Raw genomic sequence first — 27343 nt, forward strand, 5'->3', positions numbered from 1 at the left:
GCGAAATAATTTGGCTAACTCTTCGTATTTGTGAACACACACAAGAGACACACACCTCAAAACCAACTCACGTTTGAATTCAGTCGTGCCCGTTAGCACTTCTTAATCAACCAAATCTAAAAGAGGACAAATCAGGAAGTGCAGTCGCCCTTTAACAATCTAGCACAATCTAAAAAAAAAATATAAAAAAAATGGAATCAATATTTAACTAACCATTATTCCCCAATAGCATCGATAATAAATGTCATAAAATCAGCAGCAATTTATACCTTAATTGATAACCTTAGTCGCCTTGATTGGAATATTAAAATCCATCTTTTTAACAAAATATTACAACCAATTCTACAGTAACAACAGAAATAGATACGTACAGGTTTAGGATACAGAGATGACAGGAGTAATACAACACAGTAATCACCTTCTATACTTTTCCACACATTCCTTTGATCAGAAGAGCTTTATGCCTCTGGCCTGGGTGCTTGCCCCCCCCAAAAAAAAAATTATGCATTTTTTTGTTTCTTGTTTGCTTATTTGTTTTAACCTCTCAAAGCAAAAATAAATCATCCTAGTGCAGATTGGATCATTTACAATTGAAATGAAAGCTTAAAAAAATAAAACATTATGATAATAAAACATTACATTAACTTAAGACAGCTGTTTGTTGTATTTGTTTTGTGCAGATTGATTGAGAAATCCTAAAATGGTGGCACCTTGTTTAGAGAGAGAGAGAGAGAGAGAGAGAGAGAGAGAGAGAGAGAGGGGTTGTGTTTCACTGTAAACTGTGAGGGGTTGAGGTGCCTGCTTGTTCTTCCCGAGCATTGAGTGTTTTTGGAGACAGGCAGGTCCCTCAGATGGCGGAGGGACTGACGGAGGACAAGGCCATGCTCTGAGAGAGAGAGAGAGACCTGTGGGCAGGAGGGAGGCAGAGAGACTCAGCAGTCTCTGTGGTGGTAGCACCTCTAGATCAGCGTTCAGCACCAGGTTTATTCATTTATTAACAAACTAAAATGCACCTTTTTTTTTTTTTTTTTTTGTTGTTATCTGAGCATTTTGGCTCTAATTGAGAACTGATGACGGCCATGATACAAATACACAGAACTAAACCGAATGGAACCAGATATATCAATGGTCTGCTACACATCAATGCATTCAGAGATTTCAGAAAGAAAGAGAGAGAGAGAGAGAGAGAGAGAGAGAGAGAGAGAGAGAAAGAGAGAGAGAGAGAGAGAGAGAGAGAGAGAGAGCGTTAACATGCTTATATGTTTTCAAGGGGGCACCTCACGATGAGCTCTAGGCATGCTGGGAAAATGGCGTGAGAACCAGGGAATGAGGTTCACAGAGTCTGCGTTTACGCTTCTCCACAGAGCTGTTTTGGAATCTATTATGACGTCATCATCCAATCCGATGATGGAGATATGTGGAACTATTCAACCCCGCCATGAAACACTTTGTCAACATTTGCCATTGCTCTAAAACCTGGTCTTTTTTTTCCCCCACTTCCACTTTTTGTGCAGGTATTTTTCCATTTGGCTAGACATTTTGTTCACAAGACAGGCAGGAAAAAGGTTAGCGTGTTGGCACTACAAATCATTCATCTGGCAAGACATTAGAATAATCAGAAGGCATAGACAAAAGCACATAACAATCATAGGTTTCATTATCCATCTCTATAGAGCACATTATCCATCTCTATAGAGCACATTATCCATTTCTATAGACCACATTATCCATCTCTATAGACCACATTATCCATCTCTATAGACCACATTATCCATCTCTATAGACCACATTATCCATCTCTATAGACCACATTATCCATCTCTATAGACCACATTATCCATCTCTATAGACCACATTATCCATCTCTATAGACCACATTATCCATCTCTATAGTAGCTGTGTCCAGCTGTCATCTGTCCAGCTGTCTCCAACACACCTAGTTTGTGTCCCAATGGCACCCTATTCTCTACATAGTGCACTACTTTTGAAGAGGGCCCATAGGGCTCTGGTCTAAAGTAGTGCACTATGTAGGGAATATGGAGCCATTTTGGATGCTCCCCTACAACCCCATAATGGTATTGAGGACATTCACTACAGTATCTATTCTCTTCTGATTCCCAAACCAACCAACCAGCGGTCCAGTTCGCTTCAAACAAAGAAGAAGGGTGAACCTCCCCACACAACCCAGGCTCAGGTACAACCCAGGCTCAGGTACAACCCAGGCTCAGGTACAACCCAGGCTCAGGTACAACCCAGGCTCAGGTACAACCCAGGCTCAGGTACAACCCAGGAACAACTCAGGCTCAGGTACAACCCAGGCTCAGGTACAACCCAGGCTCAGGTACAACCCAGGCTCAGGTACAACCCAGGAACAACCCAGGCTCAGGTACAACCCAGGCTCAGGTACAACCCAGGCTCAGGTACAACCCAGGCTCAGGTACAACCCAGGAACAACTCAGGCTCAGGTACAACCCAGGTACAACCCAGGCTCAGGTACAACCCAGGCTCAGGTACAACCCAGGAACAACCCAGGCTCAGGAACAACCCAGGAACAACCCAGGCTCAGGTATAACCCAGGCTCAGGTACAACCCAGGCTTAGGTACAACCCAGGCTCAGGAACAACCCAGGCTCAGGTACAACCCGGGCTCAGGTACAACCCGGGCTCAGGTACAACCCAGGAACAACCCAGGCTCAGGTACAACCCAGGCTCAGGTACAACCCAGGAACAACCCAGGCTCAGGAACAACCCAGGCTCAGGTACAACCCGGGCTCAGGTACAACCCGGGCTCAGGTACAACCCAGGAACAACCCAGGCTCAGGTACAACCCGGGCTCAGGTACAACCCAGGAACAACCCAGGCTCAGGAACAACCCAGGCTCAGGTACAACCCAGGAACAACCCAGGCTCAGGTACAACCCAGGAACAACCCAGGCTCAGGAACAACCCAGGCTCAGGTACAACCCGGGCTCAGGTACAACCCGGGCTCAGGTACAACCCAGGAACAACCCAGGCTCAGGTACAACCCAGGCTCAGGTACAGCTGATGTTCACATATTACCTTGCTTTTATTTCCCCTGTTGTCTGTCCTCCTCAGAATTGAAAGATTGAGTTTCACAGACAAAGTACCCAACTTCTGGTTGTGGTATGGAATCAGCTTCATCGTCACAGTAACCACACCTGTTATTATTAGGATGATTTTTATACCAGTTTCACTCTTTATGTTGTTATTGTCCTACGTCAAATAGGTTGTTTGGTGTGTAGTCGTCTCGGACTTGCGTCCCAAAAGGCACCCTATTCCCTATATACGGTGCACTACTTTTGACCAGGGCCTATACAGTGTACTAGTGTCTGGGCCCTTGTAGTGCACTACATAGGGAATAGGGTGCCATTTGGGACACACTCTTGGTTATTGTACTGGGCACAAGATACAGAAAGACAATATCTGGTGTAGTAGTTGTTGTTGTTAGTGAAGCTGGCTGCCGTGGTTGGAAAGGAGCACCTGGAGGAACAACACCTGTTTCTCCTCTTGGTACCCCTGGGGGGGGGGGGGGGATGACGACGACGACGTATTGGGAAGTCTTAAATGTTTCCTCAGCTAGTCTCTACCTGGGTGAAAGTTAGTGACCATGTACTGTGTATTCATGATCAATGTAATATAATAATATAATAATATATCATATAATATAATAATATATAATATAATAATATATAATATAACAATATATAATATGAAATAATAATATATAATAATATATACTATGTAATATAATATAATAATATAATAATATATAATATGAAAAAAATAATATATAATAATATATAATATATAATATAATAATATATAATATAATAATATATAATATAAAATACTAATTTATAATATAATAATATATAATAATACATAATATAATATAATAATATATAATATACTATAAATATATATGCCATTTAGCCTCAAGTGTCCAAAGCGTCAAGTGTACATACATTTTATATGTACTGGGTGGCGCCAGTGGGAATCGAACCCACAACCCTTGGCATTACAAGTGTCATGCTCGCGAGCCACAAGACTACGTTTGGCCTTTGAGCTAAAGCCTATTCTGAAATGTGTCTTTAGAAGAGTTGTGTGAGTTAAATAATGATTCAACTATACTGGTTTAATAATGTGATGATATAAGCACCATAGAATGAAGGGTAACATAGCCATGCCATCTAGCGTTGAGTGGCAACAGGCTATGATGGCATACAGAGGGAATCACAGTGTATTTACTTTCACCTGATTTTGATGTACATGCCTTACAGTATATATGGTTAATATAGACCTGAAGACACAATGTCACATATCCCCTACAGTATACATCCTTAACCTACACGCCTTTATACCTATATTAGATATATCTAAAGGGAGAGTATCTTTGTTTTCTGTTTGTTACAGGGTAAGAAGGATGCACCATGGAATCAATGCCTACCAGGCAGCCAACTCACACTAAACACACAGCCTCACACGTGTGAGAGAAAAATGTAATAAAACATTTGGCGATATCCCAGAAGACAACAGCTTACCAGAATGCATTGCAGTATGAGGAAGGATGGAGACCCGTGAGGACATGCCGGTTTTGCGTCCCAAATGGCACCCTATTCCCAACGTAGTTCACTACCCCTATTAGCCCTGGTCAAAACTAGTGCACTACCCCTATAGGCCCTGGTCAAAACTAGTGCACTACCCCTATAGGCCCTGGTTAAAACTAGTGCACTACCCTATAGGCCCTGGTCAAAACTAGTGCACTACCCTATAGGCCCTGGTCAAAACTAGTGCACTACCCTATAGGCCCTGGTCAAAACTAGTGCACTACTAGGCCCTGGTCAAAACTAGTGCACTACCCTATAGGCCCTGGTCAAAACTAGTGCACTACCCTATAGGCCCTGGTCAAAACTAGTGCACTACCCTATAGGCCCTGGTCAAAACTAGTGCACTACCCCTATAGGCCCTGGTCAAAACTAGTGCACTACCCCTATAGGCCCTGGTCAAAACTAGTGCACTACCCCTATAGGCCCTGGTCAAAACTAGTGCACTACCCCTATAGGCCCTGGTCAAAAATAGTGCACTACCCCTATAGGCCTGGTCAAAACTAAAACTAGTGCACTACCCTATAGGCCCTGGTCAAAACTAGTGCACTACCCCTATAGGCCCTGGTCAAAACTAGTGCACTACCCTATAGGCCCTGGTCAAACTAGTGCACTACCCCTATAGGCCCTGGTCAAAACTAGTGCACTACCCCTATAGGCCCTGGTCAAAACTAGTGCACTACCCCTATAGGCCCTGGTCAAAACTAGTGCACTACCCCTATAGGCCCTGGTCAAAACTAGTGCACTACCCCTATAGGCCCTGGTCAAAACTAGTGCACTACCCCTATAGGCCCTGGTCAAAACTAGTGCACTACCCCTATAGGCCCTGGTCAAAACTAAAACTAGTGCACTACCCCTATAGGCCCTGGTCAAAACTAGTGCACTACCCCTATAGGCCCTGGTCAAAACTAGTGCACTACCCCTATAGGCCCTGGTCAAAACTAGTGCACTACCCCTATAGGCCCTGGTCAAAACTAGTGCACTACCCCTATAGGCCCTGGTCAAAACTAGTGCACTACCCCTATAGGCCCTGGTCAAAACTAGTGCACTACCCCTATAGGCCCTGGTCAAAACTAGTGCACTACCCCTATAGGCCCTGGTCAAAACTAGTGCACTACCCCTATAGGCCCTGGTCAAAACTAGTGCACTACCCCTATAGGCCCTGGTCAAAACTAGTGCACTACCCCTATAGGCCCTGGTCAAAACTAGTGCACTACCCCTATAGGCCCTGGTCAAAACTAGTGCACTACCCCTATAGGCCCTGGTCAAAACTAGTGCACTACCCCTATAGGCCCTGGTCAAAACTAGTGCACTACCCCTATAGGCCCTGGTCAAAACTAGTGCACTACCCCTATAGGCCCTGGTCAAAACTAGTGCACTACCCCTATAGGCCCTGGTCAAAACTAGTGCACTACCCCTATAGGCCCTGGTCAAAACTAAAACTAGAGCACTACCCCTATAGGCCCTGGTCAAAACTAGTGCACTACCCCTATAGGCCCTGGTCAAAACTAGTGCACTACCCCTATAGGCCCTGGTCAAAACTAGTGCACTACCCCTATAGGCCCTGGTCAAAACTAGTGCACTACCCCTATAGGCCCTGGTCAAAACTAGTGCACTACCCCTATAGGCCCTGGTCAAAACTAGTGCACTACCCCTATAGGCCCTGGTCAAAACTAGTGCACTACCCCTATAGGCCCTGGTCAAAACTAGTGCACTACCCCTATAGGCCCTGGTCAAAACTAGTGCACTACCCCTATAGGCCCTGGTCAAAACTAGTGCACTACCCCTATAGGCCCTGGTCAAAACTAGTGCACTACCCCTATAGGCCCTGGTCAAAACTAGTGCACTACCCCTATAGGCCCTGGTCAAAACTAGTGCACTAAATAGCCCATGACTGCGTTGAGAGACCCCTGAGTCAGCTGGTTCAGTGGTCATGATCCTATTGGTCCTGAGGAGCCAATCCCTGGTTTGGTTTGTTTGTTGATTTATTGATGTTGTTGTTTACTGCGGTGTAAAAGCTTGACTCTTCATTCTATTATATTCAGACAACATAAAAGCAAAAAGATCACTGACTTTCAGAAAACATAGAAGAAGAAGTTGCATACCGACTGGAAGGAGAATTATACTGAGATTACCGACAGGAAGCAGTATTATACTGAGATTACCGAGTCTGACATTTCACTGGAGCTGACCCGGTCACTAGTCTTAGCCCTACATACCAAGATGGTGAATGGTTGTAGTCTTATAGCCCTACATACCAAGATGGTGAATGGTTGTAGTCTTATAGCCCTACATACCAAGATGGTGAATGGTTGTAGTCTTATAGCCCTACATACCAAGATGGTGAATGGTTGTAGTCTGATAGCCCTACATACCAAGATGGTGAATGGTTGTAGTCTTATAGCCCTACATACCAAGATGGTGAATGGTTGTAGTCTTATAGCCCTACATACCAAGATGGTGAATGGTTGTAGTCTTATAGCCCTACATACCAAGATGGTGAATGGTTGTAGTCCAATAGCCCTACATACCAAGATGGTGAATGGTTGTAGTCTTATAGCCCTACATACCAAGATGGTGAATGGTTGTAGTCTTATAGCCCTACATACCAAGATGGTGAATGGTTGTAGTCTGATAGCCCTACATACCAAGATATTGAATGGTTGTAGTCTTATAGCCCTACATACCAAGATGGTGAATGGTTGTAGTCTTATAGCCCTACACACCAAGATATTGAATGGTTGTAGTCTTATAGCCCTATATACCAAGATGGTGAACGGTTGTAGTCTTATAGCCCTACATACCAAGATGGTGAATGGTTGTAGTCTTATAGCCCTACACACCAAGATATTGAATGGTTGTAGTCTTATAGCCCTACATACCAAGATGGTGAATGGTTGTAGTCTTATAGCCCTACATACCAAGATGGTGAATGGTTGTAGTCTTATAGCCCTACATACCAAGATGGTGAATGGTTGTAGTCTGATAGCCCTACATACCAAGATGGTGAATGGTTGTAGTCTGATAGCCCTACATACCAAGATGGTGAATGGTTGTAGTCTTATAGCCCTACATACCAAGATGGTGAACGGTTGTAGTCTGATAGCCCTACATACCAAGATGGTGAACGGTTGTAGTCTTATAGCCCTACACACCAAGATGGTGAATGGTTGTAGTCCAATAGCCCTACATACCAAGATGGTGAATGGTTGTAGTCTTATAGCCCTACATACCAAGATGGTGAATGGTTGTAGTCCGATAGCCCTACATACCAAGATGGTGAATGGTTGTAGTCTTATAGCCCTACATACCAAGATGGTGAATGGTTGTAGTCTTATAGCCCTACACACCAAGATGGTGAATGGTTGTAGTCTTATAGCCCTACATACCAAGATGGTGAATGGTTGTAGTCCAATAGCCCTACATACCAAGATGGTGAATGGTTGTAGTCTGATAGCCCTACATACCAAGATGGTGAATGGTTGTAGTCTTATAGCCCTACATACCAAGATGGTGAATGGTTGTAGTCTTATAGCCCTACATACCAAGATGGTGAATGGTTGTAGTCTTATAGCCCTACATACCAAGATGGTGAATGGTTGTAGTCTTATAGCCCTACATACCAAGATGGTGAATGGTTGTAGTCTTATAGCCCTACACACCAAGATATTGAATGGTTGTAGTCTTATAGCCCTACATACCAAGATGGTGAATGGTTGTAGTCTTATAGCCCTACACACAGATATGTCAGCACTTCGTAATGGCAGTGCACCTCATTGCATGTCCTCACTTCAGTATCTCCAGTCATTCAGCCCTGCCCCCTCTGGTTAGTAACCAGGAAGTGAAGGTTGGCATGGCAACCCCTCTGTTCAGCGTCCAGGAACAGAAAGTGAACGTCGTCATGGGAACGGCACCATAGGAGGGGTGAAAGGGCAGAGCAGCAACCAGGGGTGGAACCAAACTATTGGCAAGACAACAGGGCTGTGTGATCGGGGCTGGGGGAGAAACACACACACACACACACACACACACACACACACACACACACACACACACACACACACACACACACACACACACACACACACACCCTCCCTGTCACACACTGTCTTCGTGTTCTTTTCCACCCCTGGCAAGACCCTCTCACCCCGTCAGTCTCCTTCTCTCTCCCCCCCTGCCTGACCTCTAACGTCAGCAGGTCACAGAGGGGTCAGAGAGAGCCCAGGTAGGTACCCCCCATGTCTAAGTCAGTACAGTACTAATGCTTACTTAACACTATTATCATGCCACACTGACACACAATGTCAAAACACACGTTATACCCAGACAACTAGTCAAGTAAAGGAACTAACTGGCAAATTAAATGCATTCATTCACCTTTTCCCATTTGTTTGTGCAGTAGCCCTCTCTGGAAATTAGTGTCGAGCTCCTATAGACCATAGACTCAGGAGTAGCTAGCCCCTATAGACTCAGGAGTAGCTAGCCCCTATTGACTCAGGAGTAGCTAGCTCCTATAGACTCAGGAGTAGCTAGCCCCTATAGACTCAGGAGTAGCTAGCCCCTATAGACTCAGGAGTAGCTAGCCCCTATAGACTCAGGAGTAGCTAGCCCCTATAGACTCAGGAGTAGCTAGCTCCTATAGACTCAGGAGGGAACATGGCACACCTGTATGTATTGTATTGACTAGTCCTAGAGGTCAAAGAGCTAGGAGCTAGGAGCTAGGAGCTAGGGGAGACTTTGGCTTTGTTTTGAACTGCTCTAACAGTAGCCAGCACAGTTGACCTGTACTCCCTCTCATTCACAGCACACTGCAAAGACGAGTATACTGTTTAACACTCGCTGCAACGTGTTGAGTAAAAAATAAATCACAAATAAAATATGGTGCATTCAGGCAAAGTATCATTATCATCAGCAGCGTTTTAACGAGTACAAAAAGAAAAGGACAACAACAACAAGAGTGGAAGTATAACAATATGATAGACAATATGAACACAAGCTGTATAATATGTATAAGCTTGGCAACGTTTCTGTTTTGGAAAACCTACGACAAGTATTTGTACCCAATGAGCTTATTGTTCAACCTAATACCTCCGTGGTAAAACAAACTTTAAAAGAAAGAGTCGGAAAAAGGCGAGGGAGAGAGAATGAAAGAGTGTGGAGGAGAAAGAGAGAGGATGTGGTAGAGTACAGAACACTAATAGTGTCTCTCTAGCAGCAGGGAATGCTGGAGGAATAGTGAAACAGCAGGGGAATGCTGGAGGAATAGTGAAACAGCAGGGGAATGCTGGAGGAATAGTGAAACAGCGGGGAATGCTGGAGGAATAGTGAAACGGCAGGGGAATGCTGGAGGAATAGTGAAACGGCAGGGGAATGCTGGAGGAATAGTGAAACGGCAGGGGAATGCTGGAGGAACAGTGAAACGGCAGGGGAATGCTGGAGGAATAGTGAAACAGCGGGGAATGCTGGAGGAATAGTGAAACAGCGGGGAATGCTGGAGGAATAGTGAAACAGCAGGGGAATGCTGGAGGAATAGTGAAACAGCAGGGGAATGCTGGAGGAATAGTGAAACGGCAGGGGAATGCTGGAGGAATAGTGAAACAGCAGGGGAATGCTGGAGGAATAGTGAAACAGCGGGGAATGCTGGAGGAATAGTGAAACAGCAAGGGAATGCTGGAGGAATAGTGAAACAGCGGAGAATGCTGGAGGAATAGTGAAACAGCAGGGAATGCTGGAGGAATAGTGAAACAGCGGGGAATGCTGGAGGAATAGTGAAACAGCAGGGAATGCTGGAGGAATAGTGAAACAGCGGGGAATGCTGGAGGAATAGTGAAACGGCAGGGGAATGCTGGAGGAATAGTGAAACAGCAGGGGAATGCTGGAGGAATAGTGAAACGGCAGGGGAATGCTGGAGGAATAGTGAAACAGCAGGGGAATGCTGGAGGAATAGTGAAACAGCGGGGAATGCTGGAGGAATAGTGAAACAGCAAGGGAATGCTGGAGGAATAGTGAAACAGCGGAGAATGCTGGAGGAATAGTGAAACAGCGGAGAATGCTGGAGGAATAGTGAAACAGCAGGGAATGCTGGAGGAATAGTGAAACGGCAGGGGAATGCTGGAGGAATAGTGAAACAGCAGGGGAATGCTGGAGGAATAGTGAAACGGCAGGGGAATGCTGGAGGAATAGTGAAACAGCAGGGGAATGCTGGAGGAATAGTGAAACAGCAGGGAATGCTGGAGGAATAGTGAAACAGCAAGGGAATGCTGGAGGAACAGTGAAACAGCGGGGAATGCTGGAGGAATAGTGAAACAGCAAGGGAATGCTGGAGGAACAGTGAAACAGCGGGGAATGCTGGAGGAATAGTGAAACAGCGGAGAATGCTGGAGGAATAGTGAAACAGCGGAGAATGCTGGAGGAATAGTGAAACAGCGGGGAATGCTGGAGGAATAGTGAAACAGCAAGGGAATGCTGGAGGAACAGTGAAACAGCAAGGGAATGCTGGAGGAATAGTGAAACAGCAAGGGAATGCTGGAGGAATAGTGAAACAGCAAGGGAATGCTGGAGGAATAGTGAAACAGCAAGGGAATGCTGGAGGAATAGTGAAACAGCGGGGAATGCTGGAGGAACAGTGAAACAGCGGGGAATGCTGGAGGAATAGTGAAACAGCGGGGAATGCTGGAGGAACAGTGAAACAGCGGGGAATGCTGGAGGAACAGTGAAACACTGTCTTTGCACCACACCTCTGTTCTGTTCATCATCACATCACAGTGTGCTTGCTGTTTGATTGTTGCTTTTCGACAGTCTCCCCTCGTGACGTCCAAACTTATTTCAAAGTATTTTTCATATTTGACTTATTCGTATTCAGAATTTAGTTGTTTGTTTAAAAAAACTTAAAAAAAACGAAGCAAAGTTCTTTGGAATGTCATTACTGGGTTTTCTGGAAAGAAAGACACTTTTCACCCGGCAACTGTTGTGCTGTAAGTGCAGAAACACCTGCTAAACATTGTGCTGTCTTCTGTGCTAGAGAAATTCATAGCTATGATTAGTGTCCAAACTAAATGCTTGTCTCATCTCGATTCAACTGAATTCACTGCCAGACAGGCATGTACCATAGACTAAGGTTTCCCAACTCCGGGTCCTCCAGTACCCCCCAAACAGGACACATTTGTGTTGTAAACCCCCCTCCCCCTTCCCCCAAAAAATAAATAAAAATAAAACATAATTCAACTTGTCAAAAGCTTGAAGATTTAGTTGACAAGTAGAATCAGTTGTGCTTGTCCGGGGCCACAACCAAAATATGTACTGTTGGTGGGACCAGAGGACAGGAGCTGAGAAACGCTGCCGTTGCTAGGCGACATCTAGCACGCTGTGACTGGCTACTACCAGCAGAGGTCCCTGTTTGTTACTCTATCGGTCGAACTTAGCTCTGATTCAAGGTCAGTTTAGCCTGTTTCACCCCTCAAACAATTGAAGTTAGGATTGGCGAAGAGAGAGCTGGTCCTAGACCTGTGCTTATAGGGATAACCGCAGCAGACACATTTTCCAAGGCTGAGGAGGCGATGGTCTACATTCATAGTAGCACGTTGTGCAGACATTTTTAAAATGTCTAATTGTACCTATGTGTTCCTTTGTAATCTGATACCTGTGTGCTTCTCAACTGTAAGGACTTGATGCTTCTTTATTCGTTCTGATCGTCTGTCATCTACGTTCATCCGTTTTTTAGAGTTCAATTGTGTAAAGATACGGCAGTTAGTTTAGGGTGTCGTGGTGCAAAGAACTGCCACAGCTTCAACCCTCCTCCATCATTCCCATCAGGCATTGCACCGGGTCACATGACAGGAACAACATGTTACCCCCCTCCCAAAACACACAAGTAATATTATCATCATCATCATCATCACCACCAACACAGTATATGAAAACACTTCGTAGTTATAGAGTCATACATGACTTACACACTCAGACAGACACACAGACAGATAATGGGTTAACCAAGGACTTAAGAAATCACATGGATCTTTTCTCTGCATGTTTTGTTTTTCCCAAAATAAAGTATCATTGTATTGTATTGTATTGTAATCTTGACAGTTTCTTGGTAGAGTTCACAACACACACACACACACACACACACACACACACACACACACGCACACACGCACACACACACAGGGTTCCTGCAGGGGACTGGATGAGGGAAGGTAAAGAAAAAAGCGAAAGAGCACCAAATGAAGATGTGAGGAGAATATCCAATGAAAGAAAGAACAGAATGAGAGAGAGAGAGAGAGAGAGAGAGTAGGAAGGAAGGAGAGTTTTCCTTCAGAGAGAGGACTCGTACTGCAGTAACTCATAGAGGAGCGGCCCATCCCTATACCTGATGCCCACCGCGTTGGGGCTGATGTACTGCAGTACGTTTATGGTCCTGCGCAGTCGCCGGTCCACAAAGTGTGCATCCCAGGCCGGGTAGCGCTTTCTGGGCATGTCTATCTTGATGAGGGGCCCCTCTGGCCGGATGGGTCTCCCGGCCGCGTCCACCGGCTCTGTGGACCTCACCTGGAACACAGGCAGACAGGTATCCGTAGCCGCTTCATACTCTCCTTCATAGTCCCCTGCCAGGGCCCGTGTCGGGGTGGCCTGGGAACCTCGGGGACCCGGGGTGGGGGCCATGGGTTCGGCCTCAGGGGGCAGGGGGAGTCCCCACAGCAGTTCAGCGCAGCAGGAGGAAGCCAGGACCCGGAGCCCTGGGCCCATGGGGTGCAACACCCCGTAATACAGCACCATGCAGGCCACGCCCGAGGCGAAGCACAGGAAGACGCTGCAGAGGGCGGAGCCGGCGTAGGCGTCGGTGGTGGCGGGGTCGCGGTAGGCGTACCAGAGAGCGGTGAGCACGGCGTTCTCCAGTAGCACCACGGTGTAGTAGGTGACCATACGGTAGCGCGTCCGACCCTCCCGCACGTTGAACCAGCAGAACACATAGACCACGCCCACAACCATGTTAAACAGGACTTCTTCCCACTTGGACATGCAGAAGTCAGTCCCACCGTGGATTACCCAGAAGGCCATGGCGCACCAGTGCAGCACCACAAAGATGCCGAAGTAGAGATGGAACACGGAGGCGAACAGGGCGAAGGAGAGGACCCGGGAAGAGATGGTGAAGAGACGCCAGAACAGGTGTACCAGGGCCCCACGGTAGCTCATACTCTTCTTGTCGTCACGGGAGTCACGCAGGAGCTTGTGATAGGACGCCAGCACCCAGGACAGAGACAGCAGAGAGGCAAGCACAGACATACCTGGGTAAGAGAAGAGGATGAGAGAGAGAGAGAGAGAGAGAGAGAAAAGGGGAGTGAGAGAGAGTGCAGGTGAGCAGAGAGATTGTGTGTGAGAGAGAGAGAGAGAGAGAGAAAGAGAGAGAGAGAGAGAGAGAGAGAGAGAGAGAGAGAGAGAGAGAGAGAGAGAGAGAATGTGTGTGTGTGTGTGTGTGTGTGTGTGTGTGTGTGTGTGTGTGTGTGTGTGTGTGTGTGTGTGTGTGTGTGTGTGTGTGAGAGAGAGAGAGAGAGAGAGAGGGGAGCAGAGAGAATGTGTGAGAAAGAGAGTGCAGGGGAGCAGAGAGAATGTGTGTGTGTGTGTGAGAGAGAGAGAGAGAGAGAGCGAGAGAGAGAGAGAGAGAGAGAGAGAGAGAGAGAGAGAGAGAGAGAGAGAGAGAGAGAGAGAGAGAGAGAGAGAGAGAGAGAGAGAGAGTGGCAGAGCAGAAAAAAGTAATGAACAGAGAGAACAATTAAGATAGAGAGAGAGAGGGGAAGGAATAGAGAGAAGACAAGGTGATAATTTCTGTCTGAGAGAAATGAAGAATCACTGTCTGCAGGACAGTCAAACTGTTTGATGATAAACTGGTGATAAATACTTTATGTAGAAAAATACTGATTCATTCCTAGCCTGACTCAAAGAATAATCAAATTAAACACATAATGTCATTTTAGCAAAATATTCCAATAAACTAATTAATGAAATATTGAACTAGCATAACGTCAATTTGAATATGATGGTGCAGTGAATGAGCTCATTGCAGTGAATGAGCGAATCGAATTGTTACGCTCTAAAAATAGTATGATATTCAGATACATTATTGATGGTTAAATCACACTACTTGTACGGTTTCTATATTAGAAACATATTTTCTTGTTTACTACTACACCAGTCCATGTTGATCGAGACATCAGCATTGACATCAGCATTGACAGCAGCATAGCAGTCGATGCTCTGCTATCACCTGCAATGTGAGAATTGGTCTGGCATCACAGCTCCATCGACTGAGCTACACGATAAATACACCGCTGCGATCTAGTAGGCTTCAACATTCAGAAAAGTCAACGTTTGTTATTCACATGTTATTTTTCACACACGAAAACAGTTCGGAATCAAAATGGCACTTAATAAAGTTTTGCGTCGAAATCGGAGAATGGGAAATTCAAGAGTATCCTTTATACCTACAATCAGAAAGAATGAATATCAATAAGGATATGGCTTTGTTGTACTGGTTTTCTTACAAAATAAACAGAAACATTGGAAGAAATCAAAAGATGTAAAACCAAAACTGGAGCGGTCCCAATGCAGAGTCCTGGGGAACCCCTCTGCCCGGGATCGTCTGTATACAGCGCCTTCGGAAAGTTTTCAGACCTCTTGACTTTTTCCACAGTTTGTTACGTTATAGCCTTATTCTAAAATGTATTAAATAAATACAAATCTTCAGCAATCTACACACAATACTCCATAATTACAAAGCGAATTTAAAAACAGAAATACCTTATTTACGTAAATATTTAGACCCTTTTCTATGAGACTTAAAATTCATCTCAGGTGCATCCCGTTTCCATTGATCATCCTTGAGATGTTTCTACAACTTGATTGGAGTCTACCTGTGGTAAATTCAATTGATTGGACATGATTTGGAAAGGCACACACCTGTCTATATAAGATCCCACAGTCCATTTCAGAGAAAAAAAACAAGCCATGAGGTAAAAGGAATTGTCCGTAGCGCTCCGAGACAGGATTGTGTCGAGGCACAGATCTGGGAAAGGGTACCAAAAAAGTTCCCCAAGAACACAGTGGTCTCCATCATTCTTAAATGGAAGAAGTGTGGAACCACCAAGACTCTTCCTAGAGCTGGCCGCCCAGCCAAACTGAGCAATCAGGGGGAGAAGGGCCTTGGTCAGGGAGGTGACCAAGAACCCAATGGCCACTCTGACAGAGCTTGAGAGTTCCTCTGTGGAGATGGGAGAACCTTCCAGACAGACAACCATCTCTGCAGCACTCCACCAAATCAGGCCTTTATGGTAGAGTGTCCAGACAGAAGCCACTCCTCAGCAAAAGGCACATGACAGCCCACTTGGAGTTTGCCGAAAGGCACCTAAAGACTCTCAGACCATGAGAAACAAGATTCTCTGTTCTGAAGAAACCAAGATTCAACTCTTTGGCCAGAATTCCAAGCGTCACATCTGGAGGAAACCTGGCACCATCCCTACGGTGAAGCATGGTGGTGGCAGCATCATGCTGTGGTGATGTTTTTCAGCAGCAGGGACTGAGAGACTAGTCAGGATCGAGGGAAAGATGAACGGCGCAAAGTACACAGAGATCCGTGATGAAAACCTCCTCCAGAGCACTCAGGACCTCAGACTGGGGCAAAGGTTCACCTTCCAACAGGACAACAACCCACAGCCAAGACAACGCAGGAGTGGCTCTGGGACAAGTCTCTGAATGTCCTGCAGATCTGCAGAGAAGAATGGGAAAAACTCCCCAAACACAGGTGTGCCAAGCTTTAAGCATCAGACTCAAGGCTATAATTGCTGCAAAGGTGCTTCAACAAAGCACTCAGTAAAGGGTCTGAATACTTATGAAAATATGATATTTCAGTTTTTTTTGTTTTATAAATTTGCCAAAATGACAACAAAAGTGTTTTTGCTTTGCCATTATGAGCTATTGTATGTAGATTGATGAGGAAAAGAAACAATTTGATCAATTTTAGAATAAGGCTGTGACCTAACAAAATGTTGAATACTTTCCGAAGGCACTGTATAATATAATAATATATAATACAGTGCCCTCCTGAATTGTTGGCAGCCTCTGTATATATGAACAAGAAAGGCGGTGAAGAAATGTCATGGTTGTTTTTCACCTTGATCTTACACTCAAAATATCATATGAATCTAAATGTTAATTGATAATAGTAATAATAATAATAATAATAATAATGATATAATAATAATAATATAATAATAATAATACAACAATAATATAACAATAATAATATAACAATAACAATAATACAATAATAATATAACAATAATAATACAATAATAATATAACAATAAAAATAATACAATAATAATATAACAATAATAATAATACAATAATAATACAATAATAGTAATAATATAATAATAATATAATAATAATAATAATACAATAATAGTAATAATACAATAATAATATAATAATAATTATAATAATACAATAATAATATAATAATAATAATATAAAAATAATAATCTTTTTACATGTATTTTTCCTTTATTTAACTAGGCAAGTCAGTTAAGAACAAATATAATAATAATAATATACTACTAATAATATAATAATAATATAATAATAATAATTTAATAATAATATAATAATATAATAATAATAATATAATAATAATATAATAATATAATAATAATATAATAATAATATAATAATAATATAATAATATAATAATAATATAATAATAATATAATAATAATATAATAATATAATAATAATAATATAATAGTATAATAATATAATAATATAATAATAATATAGTAATAATATAATATAATAATAATAATAATAATATAATAATAATAATAATAATAATAATATAATAATAATAATAATAATATAATAATAATACAATAATAATAATAATAATATAATAATATAATAATAATATAATAATAATAATATAATAGTATAATTATATAATAATAATAATATAATAAGAATATAATAATAATAATATAGTAATAATAATAATAATAATAATAACATAATAATAATTCAATAATAATAACAATATAATAATACTATAATAATAATACAATAATAATAATATAATAATAATATAATAATATAATAATAATAATATAATAGTATAATAATATAATAATAATATAATAATAATAATATAGTAATAATATAATAATAATAATATAATAATAATATAATAATAATACAATAATAATATAATAATAATATAATAATAATAATATAGTAATAATATAATAATAATAATATAATAATAATATAATAATAATACAATAATAATATAATAATAATATAATAATAATAATAATATAATAATAATACAATAATAATAATAATAATATAATAATATAATAATAATAATATAATAATAATATAATAATAATACAATAATAATATAGTAATAATATAATAATAATAATATAATAATAATAATAATATAGTAATAATATAATAATAATAATATAATAATAATAATAATAATATAATAATAATACAATAATAATAATAATAATATAATAATAATAATAATAATACAATAATAATAATAATAATGATATTTAACCCAACACAGAGCCCTGTGGAACCCCTATTCTTCTTACATTGCAAGGTCTCGGCCCGGTTCCTCTGGATCATGATACAGAGCTGCAGGACCAGCTGAGGAGCTGACTCCAGGAAGGTCTCCAGCAGACGCAGCATGTTGACGTCAGCGTACTCATACATCATGGCCCAGTAGAACCGCCTCTGGTTCTCCTTCTGACGACGACTCTGGATGCCCAGGTACATGGTACGGATGTACCTGACAGAGGAGGCGTGGAGAGACAGAAGAAAGAAAGAAAAGAAAAGAAGGAAGGAAGGAAGGAAAGAAGAGGGGAGATTAGGTTTTCAAACTGGGGTCTGCGGTCACCTAGGGGTCCGTGAAGGTATGCAGGGGTTCCACATTTTTTTTTATTAACATTTTGGGGGAAAATATTTTGTGGAATTTTTTTATGTGAAAAATATTTATTTTATGAATATCGCTAGCTGAAACAGAATACCATTGTGGATACCATTTTTATGTCCAGTATGAAGGAACTTAAAGCTAGTTTCACGAGCCAATGCTAACTAGCATCAGCACAAATACTGGAAGTCAACAGGAACAGTTAGCATGCTATCTGTTCCTGTTCATCCGACTCTGGGGAAGTAAAGGGCTTCATTGCCAATATCTCAAACTATCTATTGAGTATGGTCCAAATTACAGTTAGTGGATCTACTAAGTCCTAATTTCGGGATTGAAAAACATTTTCAGTGTCAATTTACACAACCAAAACCAACTTAAACAACATTTAAGATGCATCCACAGTCTGAACTGTAAATAGAAGCATCCACAGTCTGAACTGTAAATAGAAGCATCCACAGTCTGAACTGTATAGGAAGATGTGAGAACAGGTTTTTTTTTTCTCCAAAATGTTCCATCCATGGTTGAGTTATTCTAGTCTACTGCAGTTTCTCAATCCTGGTCCCCAGTGTTTTTTTTTGCCCCCCTAGCACTCACCCACTTGACTCAACTAATCAACTCCTCATTAAGTCTTTGATTTGAATCAGTTGTGTGAGAAACACTTGTCTGTACAGTAGCACTTCTACACTTCACTATCTACATGTAGTAATGTAGCGCTGTAGCGCTGTAGCTTTAGTCCTGCATTAAAACGTCACTAGTCAATCAGTCTTCCATGGCTATAGATAACTATAGTCCTGCATTAAAACGTCACCAGTTATCAGTCTTCCAGAGCTATAGATAACTATAGTCCTGCATTAAAACGTCACTAGTTATCAGTCTTCCAGAGCTATAGATAACTATAGTCCTGCATTAAAACGTCACTAGTTATCAGTCTTCCAGGCTATAGATAACTATAGTCCTGCATTAAAACGTCACTAGTTATCAGTCTTCCAGAGCTATAGATAACTATAGTCCTGCATTAAAACGTCACTAGTTATCAGTCTTCCATGGCTATAGATAACTATAGTCCTGCATTAAAACGTCACTAGTTATCAGTCTTCCAGAGCTATAGATAACTATAGTCCTGCATTAAAACAGTCACTAGTTATCAGTCTTCCATGGCTATAGATAACTATAGTCCTGCATTAAAACGTCACTAGTTATCAGTCTTCCATGGCTATAGATAACTATAGTCCTGCATTAAAACGTCACTAGTTATCAGTCTTCCAGAGCTATAGATAACTATAGTCCTGCATTAAAACGTCACTAGTTATCAGTCTTCCATGGCTATAGATAACTATAGTCCTGCATTAAAACGTCACTAGTTATCAGTCTTCCAGAGATATAGATAACTATAGTCCTGCATTAAAACGTCACCAGTTATCAGTCTTCCAGAGCTATAGATAACTATAGTCCTGCATTAAAACGTCACTAGTTATCAGTCTTCCATGGCTATAGATAACTATAGTCCTGCATTAAAACGTCACTAGTTATCAGTCTTCCAGAGCTATAGATAACTATAGTCCTGCATTAAAACGTCACTAGTTATCAGTCTTCCATGGCTATAGATAACTATAGTCCTGCATTAAAACGTCACTAGTTATCAGTCTTCCATGGCTATAGATAACTATAGTCCTGCATTAAAACATCACTAGTTATCAGTCTTCCAGAGCTATAGATAACTATAGTCCTGCATTAAAACGTCACTAGTTATCAGTCTTCCAGAGCTATAGATAACTATAGTCCTGCATTAAAACGTCACTAGTCTATCAGTCTTCCATGGCTATAGATAACTATAGTCCTGCATTAAAACGTCACTAGTTATCAGTCTTCCAGAGCTATAGATAACTATAGTCCTGCATTAAAACGTCACTAGTTATCAGTCTTCCATGGCTATAGATAACTATAGTCCTGCATTAAAACGTCACTAGTTATCAGTCTTCCATGGCTATAGATAACTATAGTCCTGCATTAAAACGTCACTAGTTATCAGTCTTCCAGAGCTATAGATAACTATAGTCCTGCATTAAAACGTCACTAGTCTATCAGTCTTCCATGGCTATAGATAACTATAGTCCTGCATTAAAACGTCACTAGTTATCAGTCTTCCAGAGCTATAGATAACTATAGTCCTGCATTAAAACGTCACCAGTTATCAGTCTTCCATGGCTATAGATAACTATAGTCCTGCATTAAAACGTCACTAGTTATCAGTCTTCCAGAGCTATAGATAACTATAGTCCTGCATTAAAACGTCACTAGTTATCAGTCTTCCATGGCTATAGATAACTATAGTCCTGCATTAAAACGTCACTAGTTATCAGTCTTCCAGAGCTATAGATAACTATAGTCCTGCATTAAAACGTCACTAGTTATCAGTCTTCCAGAGCTATAGATAACTATAGTCCTGCATTAAAACGTCACTAGTTATCAGTCTTCCATGGCTATAGATAACTATAGTCCTGCATTAAAACGTCACTAGTTATCAGTCTTCCATGGCTATAGATAACTATAGTCCTGCATTAAAACGTCACTAGTCATCAGTCTTCCAGAGCTATAGATAACTATAGTCCTGCATTAAAACGTCACTAGTTATCAGTCTTCCATGGCTATAGATAACTATAGTCCTGCATTAAAACGTCACCAGTTATCAGTCTTCCATGGCTATAGATAACTATAGTCCTGCATTAAAACGTCACTAGTTATCAGTCTTCCATGGCTATAGATAACTATAGTCCTGCATTAAAACGTCACTAGTTATCAGTCTTCCATGGCTATAGATAACTATAGTCCTGCATTAAAACGTCACCAGTTATCAGTCTTCCAGAGATATAGATAACTATAGTCCTGCATTAAAACGTCACTAGTTATCAGTCTTCCAGAGCTATAGATAACTATAGTCCTGCATTAAAACGTCACCAGTTATCAGTCTTCCATGGCTATAGATAACTATAGTCCTGCATTAAAACGTCACTAGTTATCAGTCTTCCAGAGCTATAGATAACTATAGTCCTGCATTAAAACGTCACTAGTTATCAGTCTTCCAGAGCTATAGATAACTATAGTCCTGCATTAAAACGTCACCAGTTATCAGTCTTCCAGAGCTATAGATAACTATAGTCCTGCATTAAAACGTCACTAGTCAATCAGTCTTCCATGGCTATAGATAACTATAGTCCTGCATTAAAACGTCACTAGTTATCAGTCTTCCAGAGCTATAGATAACTATAGTCCTGCATTAAAACGTCACTAGTTATCAGTCTTCCATGGCTATAGATAACTATAGTCCTGCATTAAAACAGTAAAACATCACCAGTTATCAGTCTTCCAGAGCTATAGATAACTATAGTCCTGCATTAAAACGTCACTAGTTATCAGTCTTCCATGGCTATAGATAACTATAGTCCTGCATTAAAACGTCACTAGTTATCAGTCTTCCAGAGCTATAGATAACTATAGTCCTGCATTAAAACGTCACTAGTTATCAGTCTTCCAGAGCTATAGATAACTATAGTCCTGCATTAAAACGTCACTAGTCAATCAGTCTTCCATGGCTATAGATAACTATAGTCCTGCATTAAACATTAAACATCACCAGTTATCAGTCTTCCAGAGCTATAGATAACTATAGTCCTGCATTAAAACGTCACTAGTCAATCAGTCTTCCAGAGCTATAGATAACTATAGTCCTGCATTAAAACGTCACTAGTCAATCAGTCTTCCATGGCTATAGATAACTATAGTCCTGCATTAAAACGTCACTAGTTATCAGTCTTCCATGGCTATAGATAACTATAGTCCTGCATTAAAACGTCACCAGTTATCAGTCTTCCATGGCTATAGATAACTATAGTCCTGCATTAAAACGTCACTAGTTATCAGTCTTCCAGAGCTATAGATAACTATAGTCCTGCATTAAAACGTCACTAGTTATCAGTCTTCCATGGCTATAGATAACTATAGTCCTGCATTAAAACATTAAAACGTCACTAGTTATCAGTCTTTCCATGAGCTATAGATAACTATAGTCCTGCATTAAAACATTAAAACGTCACTAGTTATCAGTCTTCCAGAGCTATAGATAACTATAGTCCTGCATTAAAACGTCACTAGTTATCAGTCTTCCAGAGCTATAGATAACTATAGTCCTGCATTAAAACATTAAAACGTCACTAGTTATCAGTCTTCCATGGCTATAGATAACTATAGTCCTGCATTAAAACGTCACTAGTTATCAGTCTTCCAGAGCTATAGATAACTATAGTCCTGCATTAAAACGTCACTAGTCAATCAGTCTTCCAGAGCTATAGATAACTATAGTCCTGCATTAAAACGTCACTAGTTATCAGTCTTCCATGGCTATAGATAACTATAGTCCTGCATTAAAACGTCACTAGTTATCAGTCTTCCAGAGCTATAGATAACTATAGTCCTGCATTAAAACGTCACTAGTTATCAGTCTTCCATGGCTATAGATAACTATAGTCCTGCATTAAAACGTCACTAGTTATCAGTCTTCCATGGCTATAGATAACTATAGTCCTGCATTAAAACGTCACTAGTCAATCAGTCTTCCATGGCTATAGATAACTATAGTCCTGCATTAAAACGTCACTAGTTATCAGTCTTCCATGAGCTATAGATAACTATAGTCCTGCATTAAAACGTCACCAGTTATCAGTCTTCCATGGCTATAGATAACTATAGTCCTGCATTAAAACGTCACTAGTTATCAGTCTTCCAGGCTATAGATAACTATAGTCCTGCATTAAAACGTCACTAGTTATCAGTCTTCCATGGCTATAGATAACTATAGTCCTGCATTAAAACGTCACTAGTTATCAGTCTTCCATGGCTATAGATAACTATAGTCCTGCATTAAAACGTCACTAGTTATCAGTCTTCCAGAGCTATAGATAACTATAGTCCTGCATTAAAACGTCACTAGTTATCAGTCTTCCATGAGCTATAGATAACTATAGTCCTGCATTAAAACGTCACTAGTTATCAGTCTTCCATGGCTATAGATAACTATAGTCCTGCATTAAAACGTCACTAGTTATCAGTCTTCCAGAGCTATAGATAACTATAGTCCTGCATTAAAACATCACTAGTTATCAGTCTTCCATGGCTATAGATAACTATAGTCCTGCATTAAAACGTCACTAGTTATCAGTCTTCCAGAGCTATAGATAACTATAGTCCTGCATTAAAACGTCACTAGTTATCAGTCTTCCAGAGCTATAGATAACTATAGTCCTGCATTAAACGCACGTCAGCTCCAGGTTGATCAGCCTGCTCGTCCGATCGCCAGAGCTATAGATAACTATAGTCCTGCATTAAAACGTCACTAGTTATCAGTCTTCCAGAGCTATAGATAACTATAGTCCTGCATTAAAACGTCACCAGTTATCAGTCTTCCAGAGCTATAGATAACTATAGTCCTGCATTAAAACGTCACTAGTTATCAGTCTTCCATGAGCTATAGATAACTATAGTCCTGCATTAAAACGTCACTAGTTATCAGTCTTCCAGAGCTATAGATAACTATAGTCCTGCATTAAAACGTCACCTAGTCTATCAGTCTTCCATGGCTATAGATAACTATAGTCCTGCATTAAAACGTCACTAGTTATCAGTCTTCCAGAGATATAGATAACTATAGTCCTGCATTAAAACGTCACTAGTTATCAGTCTTCCAGAGCTATAGATAACTATAGTCCTGCATTAAAACATCACCAGTTATCAGTCTTCCAGAGCTATAGATAACTATAGTCCTGCATTAAAACGTCACTAGTTATCAGTCTTCCAGAGCTATAGATAACTATAGTCCTGCATTAAAACATTAAAACGTCACTAGTTATCAGTCTTCCAGAGCTATAGATAACTATAGTCCTGCATTAAAACGTCACCAGTTATCAGTCTTCCAGGGCTATAGATAACTATAGTCCTGCATTAAAACGTCACCAGTTATCAGTCTTCCATGGCTATAGATAACTATAGTCCTGCATTAAAACATTAAAACGTCACTAGTTATCAGTCTTCCAGAGCTATAGATAACTATAGTCCTGCATTAAAACATTAAAACGTCACTAGTTATCAGTCTTCCAGAGCTATAGATAAAATCAAATCCATTTTTTTATGTGTCACTTGCACCAAATACAACAACTGTAGACTTTTACAGTGAAATGCTTACTTACTAGACCTTTCACAACAATGCAGAGTTAAAAAGTTAGAAAATGAAGAAATATAAAAAATGTAAAATAGTACCACAGTAGAAAAGCAATAATGAGGCTATATACAGGTTATATACAAGGAGAACAGGTAAGTGTACTGGGGTACGAGGTAGTTGGGGTGAGTGATTGAGGTGATTTACATCGAGGTGATTGATTAGAGTACTATGTACATGTAGGTAGGGGGTGAAAAGCAGAATGTCCGGTTATCCGTTTAATTAACTGTTCAACAGTCTTACGGCTTTGGAGAAGAAGCTGTTCAGGAGCCTTTTGGTCCCAGACTTGGCGCTCTGGTACCGCTTGCCGTGCGGTAGCAGAGAGAACAGACTGTGACTTGGGTAGCTGGGGTCTTTGCCAATTTTAAGGGCCTTCCTCTGATACCGCCTGGTATAGAGGTCCTGGATGACAGGGTGCTTGGCTCCAGTAATGTACTGGGTCGTACGCACTACCCTCTGTAGCGCCTTGCGGTCGGGTGCCCGAGCAGTTGCCGTACCAAGCGGTGATGCAGCCAATCAATATGCTCTCGATGGTGCAGCTGTATAACTGTTTGAGGATCTGAGGACCCATGCCAAATCTTTTCAGCCTCCTGAGGGGGAAGAGGGTGTTGTTGTGCTGTCTTCACTACTGTGTTGGTGTGTTTGGACCATGATAGGTCCTTAGTAATGTGGACACTGAGGAACTTGAAGCTCTCAACGGTCTCCACAACAGCCCCACCGATGTGAAAGGGGGCGTGCTCGGCCATCCGTTTCCTGTAGTCCACGATCAGCTCCTTTGACTTTGTCAATAAATTGAACTTGAATTTCTTGATTTGAAACTGTGTCTGATGTGTTGAAGATTAATGACAGTGATCAAACAAACATCTCACTTTCCCTTTTGCTGCATGTGAGTGCACACACACACACACACACACACACACACACACACACACACACACACACACACACACACACACACACACACACACACACACACACACACACACACACACCAAGACAATACACAGCGTGTACAAAACATTAGGAGCACCTGCTCTTTCCATGACAGACTGACCAGGTGAATCCAGATGAAAGATATGATCCCATATTGATGTCACGAGTTATCACTGTAGATGAAAGGGGAGGAGACATGGTTAAAGAAGGATTTTTAAGCCTTGAGACAACTGAGACATGGATTGTGTATGTGTGTCATTCAGAGGGTGAACGGGCAAGGCAAAATATTTAAGTGCCTTTGAACGTGGTAATGGTAGTAGGTGCCAGCTGCAACGGTTTGTGTCAAGAACTGCAACGCTACTGGGTTTTTCACGCGTAACAGCATAACAGTGTAACGGTGTAACAGTGACAGAGCGTAACAGTGTAACAACGTAACAGCGTAACAGGGTAACAGTGTAACAGCGTAACAGCGTAACAGGGTAACAGCGTAACAGCGTAACAGGGTAACAGCGTAACAGCGTAACATCGTAACAGTGACAGAGTGTAACAGGGTAACAGGGTAACAGGGTAACAGTGTAACAGTGTAACAGTGTAACAGGGTAACAGTGTAACAGTGTAACAGGGTAACAGGGTAACAGCGTAACAGCGTAACATCGTAACAGGGTAACAGGGTAACAGGGTAACAGCGTAACAGCGTAACATCGTAACATCGTAACAGTGACAGAGTGTAACAGGGTAAAAGGGTAACAGGGTAACAGTGTAACAGGGTAACAGGGTAACAGTGTAACAGGGTAACAGGGTAACAGTGTAACAGTGTAACAGGGTAACAGTGTAACAGGGTAACAGGGTAACAGGGTAACAGTGTAACAGGGTAACAGTGTAACAGGGTAACAGGGTAACAGCGTAACAGCGTAACACCGTAACAGGGTAACAGGGTAACAGGGTAACAGGGTAACAGCGTAACAGTGTAACATCGTAACAGGGTAACAGTAACAGAGTGTAACAGGGTTACAGCGTAACAGGGTAACAGTGTAACAGGGTAACAGTGACAGAGTGTAACAGGGTTACAGCGTAACAGGGTAACAGTGTAACAGGGTAACAGCGTAACAGCGTAACAGTGTAACAGCGTAACAGGGTAACAGCGTAACAGCGTAACAGGGTAACAGCGTAACAGGGTAACAGCGTAACAGTGTAACAGGGTAACAGTGTAACAGTGTAACAGTGTAACAGGGTAACAGTGTAACAGGGTAACAGTGTAACAGGGTAACAGCGTAACAGGGTAACAGCGTAACAGGGTAACAGGGTAACAGTGTAACAGGGTAACAGGGTAACAGTGTAACAGGGTAACAGGGTAACAGTGTAACAGGGTAACAGTGTAACAGGGTAACAGTGTAACAGTGTAACAGCATAACAGGGTAACAGGGTAACAGTGTAACAGTGTAACAGCGTAACAGGGTAACAGCGTAACAGCGTAACAGTGTAACAGGGTAACAGGGTAACAGCGTAACAGTGTAACAGGGTAACAGGGT

The 27343-nt window shown here is 41.4% G+C and overlaps 1 protein-coding gene across 1 annotated transcript in view; it reads right to left on the minus strand.

The window, feature by feature from the left end:
• Positions 1-11379: 11379 nt before the first annotated feature.
• LOC106608343 (XK-related protein 6) overlaps positions 11380-27343 on the minus strand; it is a 158600-nt gene continuing 142636 nt past the window's right edge. Inside the window, exons 2-3 of the mRNA XM_045721186.2 lie at positions 18279-18475; positions 11380-13907 (exon numbers count right to left, since the gene is read on the minus strand). Coding sequence (XP_045577142.1) covers positions 12937-13907; positions 18279-18475 — 1168 coding nt within the window. The 3' untranslated portion in view covers positions 11380-12936. The remainder of the gene's footprint in view (positions 13908-18278; positions 18476-27343) is intronic.

The sequence above is a fragment of the Salmo salar genome, chromosome 06 (genome assembly GCF_965601325.2).
Source record: "Salmo salar chromosome 06, fSalSal1, whole genome shotgun sequence".
NCBI classification, from domain to species: Eukaryota; Metazoa; Chordata; class Actinopteri; order Salmoniformes; family Salmonidae; genus Salmo; species Salmo salar.